The 4,444-nt window shown below is 51.8% G+C and overlaps 1 protein-coding gene across 1 annotated transcript; it reads left to right on the top strand.

Moving 5' to 3' along the window:
• Window positions 1–1,263: 1,263 nt before the first annotated feature.
• LOC123406692 (transcription factor MYB2-like) lies at window positions 1,264–2,871 on the top strand. The gene is made up of 2 exons (XM_045099922.1): window positions 1,264–1,704; window positions 1,966–2,871. The coding sequence occupies exons 1-2, from the start codon at window positions 1,470–1,472 to the stop codon at window positions 2,706–2,708; spliced, it is 978 nt and encodes a 325-aa protein (XP_044955857.1). The 5' UTR covers window positions 1,264–1,469; the 3' UTR covers window positions 2,709–2,871.
• The last annotated feature ends 1,573 nt before the right edge of the window (window positions 2,872–4,444 follow it).

The raw sequence follows: 4,444 nt of genomic DNA, 5'->3' as shown, positions 1-4,444 counted from the left end.
CCTAAGTCAGCCGACGATCCCCAGAAGGCCGACGAGTGGTGATGAAGATGATAGGTGGGTGATGCAGGCATTTTGTTCGGCGTGGGGTGGCGATGGCCAGCGTAGAGCGACGGGCGGGCAGATGCGCGAATGACGGCCGTGACGGGACGCTGCGACGGGCTAGGCTGCCCGGTCGAAGTAGAGGCCAATTGGTCACGCCGGTGTCGGAGTAGAGGAGCGGGGTCGACGGCGGCGGCGTGCAACACAAACCTAAAGAAAACGCCAACCAAAGTGACCAGCGGAAGAGAGGAAACCCCAGATCAAAGGATCATAAAAAAGACACTCTAGGGCAGCCAGTCAACATGACCGGCGGACGAACCCTAGATACGATCGACGTGGTCCCCGACGGCGGTCATGGAGGCCGACCGCCCCAGCAGCGACGCTTGGGGCGAAAGTGACGAGCGGTGGCTAAGTTTAGAAACTTACGACAGATACCATGTTGGAAGGGATAGAGAGAGATGTATGTTAAATATGATGGATGTTGTATTGAGCTTTATGGATGAGTATACCGAGGAGTACAAACTTAAAGGGTAATAAGTCTCTCCTAGAGATAATTATATCATCTTGGAATTTATGAAGTCATCGTAGACGCCTCGTTGTCGACGGGAACGTTTCCTTCCAGTGAAAGCGTATCACCGAAAATTCTGAAATAAATCCAGAAATAATGCAAGCACGATGATTTGAATCCTGGTGGGCTCAGGATACTAGTGTCTCTTGAACTATCCAACCACAAGTTAGTTTGCATCTCCGGATTACAAATACATATACATCAAATATATCTCTAACAAGTATCGTTATATATTTTTCCTAAAAAAAGTATCGTTATATATTTTATTAAACAATGTTTTCTGTTAGTTATAAAAAATATAAATTATATGTTAATAAATTGATTTATCATCAAAACTTTACCTTACAAAATGGAACGGAAGTAGTGTTTGGCATCGCGTTTGGAACGGCTGTGCCGAAGAAGGATCTAGAAATAAGAAGGCGGCAAAGCTCACTCTCTCCCTCCGGAGCCGAAGGATGGAGAAGAAGAATTACTACCAGCTGGCTCTCCGCCGTTGCGTGCGCTGGTCAGCGGTCAAAGGTGGACCGGCGGGGACGGAATCAGACACGCTGTTTTCTTAATCCGCTTGAGTTGTTTAATCTGGCGACACGCACGCGCGCGCCCCCCTCGGCTTTATACCAGTCCAAATCCTTAAGCTCATTGCGGCCTCAACCACAGTCGCCATTAGTCGTCGTCGGCTCTCTCGACATCCATCGCTCCCTATATAAACCCATCGATCCATCTCTTCGTCTCACTCTCCTCAAGCTACACATCCACAGCCTGCCGGTCAATCACCAATACTCATACAGCTAGGTATCTGGCCACCACTCGCGCGCGTACGTCTTCGTGAAGCTTGATCGAGCGAGCTCGACCGACCTTGCTCATGGACATGGACAAGGAGTACTACAGGGCCTGCATGGGCATGGAGGCACTGCCGATGAGCCCGGCCGGTTTGTCGGCGGTGACGACGGAGGCGGCGGCCATGGCGGTGGCCACGGCGAGCGAGGACGAGGGCGACCTGAAGAGGGGCCCGTGGACGGCGGAGGAGGACATGCTGCTCGTCGACTACATCTCCAAGCACGGCGAGGGGCGCTGGAACTCGCTCGCTCGATGCGCAGGTACTTGATCAGTTAAATTATGTATGCAACTGAGAGCTCAGCTAGCTAGCAAGATCATGCATGTCACATCACATCTGCTTTAGTTTACTTCTTTCTGATCGATCACGTCGCAAGAGATAAGATGAGCTACCGCTTTCCGTCGCCGGCCGTACCTAGCGTGTAGCTAAGCTACGGGCACCGATCACTTGCAGCTCATTATCCATTTAGGTCCGTCCTTATGTTCTTATTTGCTAATCTGGGCTTTGGTTTTGACACGTGTAGGCCTGAGGCGCACTGGGAAGAGCTGCCGGCTCCGGTGGCTGAACTACCTCCGCCCCGACGTCCGGCGCGGCAACATCACGCCGGAGGAGCAGCTGCTGATACTCGACCTGCACTCCCGGTGGGGCAACCGCTGGTCCAAGATCGCGCAGCGCCTCCCGGGGAGGACGGACAACGAGGTCAAGAACTACTGGCGGACCAGAGTGCAGAAGCACGCCAAGCAGCTCCACTGCGACGTCAACAGCGACCGCTTCCGCGACGTCGTCAGGCAGGTCTGGATGCCGCGCCTCCTCGAGCGCATCCAGGCCGAAAGCTCCTCCTCCGCCGCCGCTGCTGCCGCCGGCGTGGGTGTCCCGGCGCTGACGAGGGCGATGAGCTCGCCGGCTGGTGCATCACAGTACCACTACGTCGATCACGCGAGCAGCGGCGAGCCGAGCCGGCCGGTGGCGGTGACCATGAGCCCCGACACCTCGAGCACGCTCCGGTCTTCGCTGTCGTCGGCGGACGCGTCTCACGGAGCCCATTTCCCAGCGTGGGGCGCTGCCACTGCCACGGCGAGCATAGATGGGTCGACGATGCAGTGCGCCACCGTGGACGGTGGAGCCATAGGCGGCGATCATTGCGTCATCCACGGCGACAGCCTCAGCGGGAGCTGGTCGGAGCTCCTCGCCGCCACCAATATCCCGGACTTCGAGTTCGGAAATTTCGACGACAACTTGTGGAGCCTAGAGGACATTTACTGTTGATGGTGAACTCAGCGCGCCAAACTGATCTCGACAAAAATGAAATTTGACAAAGAGAGGGTGCACAAAAGGAAATTTGACAAGAAACTAATTCGCGTTCATAGGGTGACTAGTTTATTAGGGACTACATGCAGAAATGTGCATATTAAATACAACATCTTCTTTACTTCTACATGGCTATATATTTTGGATTGTTTTTGTACGCTTATATGTAAAAGTAAATCCTACGTGAAAAAACCTACTTCCTCTATTTTTAAATATAAGTTTTTTTAAATTTTTTGCTATAGACCAAATACAAAACAAAATGAATGAATCTACACTCTAAAGTATGTCTATAGACATCTATATATAGTTCGTATTAAAATCTCAAAAAAATTATATCTAAAACGGAGAAAGTAGCAAGTAACCATGCGAATTACGGTGGTTCTGCCAAGTTAGCCAATCACAGAAGGTAACTGCTACACATGGATGATAATATTGCGCTGAAGCTTACTTACTTAATGTGATTATGTATCTAAAAGTTGCTGTAAAGTATTTCAAATCCGTCTCTGCAAACGAACATATTTTAAATCCCATTCACCTTTCCCAACCTTTGGAATCATCCAAGTCATCGTCTTACAGACCTCTTCTTTTTTCGCGGGAAGTTACACTGACCTCATTTAGTAGATAACACACACAATAGAAATTGCAGTTATATATTCCAAATATACATGATATTTGCAATTTTAGATGGTTGAGGTTTCATTTTTTTTAACAATTGTGACGTAGGGAATATATTTCACATTGATAAATTATTCTTGACATTGTGTAGAAACTTGTTGATTTTTCGTGTGAGCAGTTTTAACATGCTTCCTGTCTTACACCCACCCCCCCCCCCCCCCCCCTCCTCTTTTCACATGAGAGGTAAAAATATATAATAGATTTGACCCGTTAATCTTATTAGTTAGTGGTCTGGTTAACTATTACCTTCTTAGAGTATCTACAGCCGGACCCCTCAAACGCCCGGGCAGGCCGCACGGTCGTTGCCCGGTCACGAAAATGCGATCAAGACGGGTCTCTCAAACCGGCCTCAAACGCCCGGGCAGGCCGTACGGTCATTGCCCGATCACGAAAGTGCGACCAAGACGGATCTCTTAAACCGGCCTCAAATGCCCGGGCTAACCGGCACCACCATTTCTAGCCCAAATATGGGGTGGATATGGAGGATCCCGGGCACGCCCACCACGTCGGCCTAACGGCTTGGCCCCATGCAGTCTTATCGGGAAACCTGGCGGTTCGATGGGCGCCTCGACCGTCGGCACGATGTGAACGTCGCGTGGCGCCGCTCCGGCTCCTCGCCCTTATCCATAGCCGGCTATTTAAGCCGCCAGACGTCCACCAACACTAGCACATCCACCTCCTCCCTTCCGCCACGCCATCCAAGCCCGTCAGTCGTGCACGCACGCCACCGGTACTACACAATCCGACACCTTCTCTGGCTCCTTGAGCAGGTCCGGATCCGGAGTGGGCAGGGCTACTTCTTGATCCGGAGAAGGATTTCCAGGAGGTGGAGGACAAAGAGGAGGAGGAGCTAGGGGTGGAAGAGGAGGAGGAGGCGTCTTCGCTGGATGTGAGGGGCGAGGAGGCGCCGACGAACGTGGATCTGTGGCCTGAGCAGCTGGCCATCCTGAACTCCATCCGCTCGGAGGCAGCTGCGGAGGCCAGAGGGCTTCATTGACAGCAAATGGAGGCGGCACGGA

Source organism: Hordeum vulgare, chromosome 1H (assembly GCF_904849725.1).
Source record: "Hordeum vulgare subsp. vulgare chromosome 1H, MorexV3_pseudomolecules_assembly, whole genome shotgun sequence".
Lineage (NCBI taxonomy): Eukaryota > Viridiplantae > Streptophyta > Magnoliopsida > Poales > Poaceae > Hordeum > Hordeum vulgare.
This window is presented reverse-complemented; position numbering and strand designations above follow the sequence as displayed.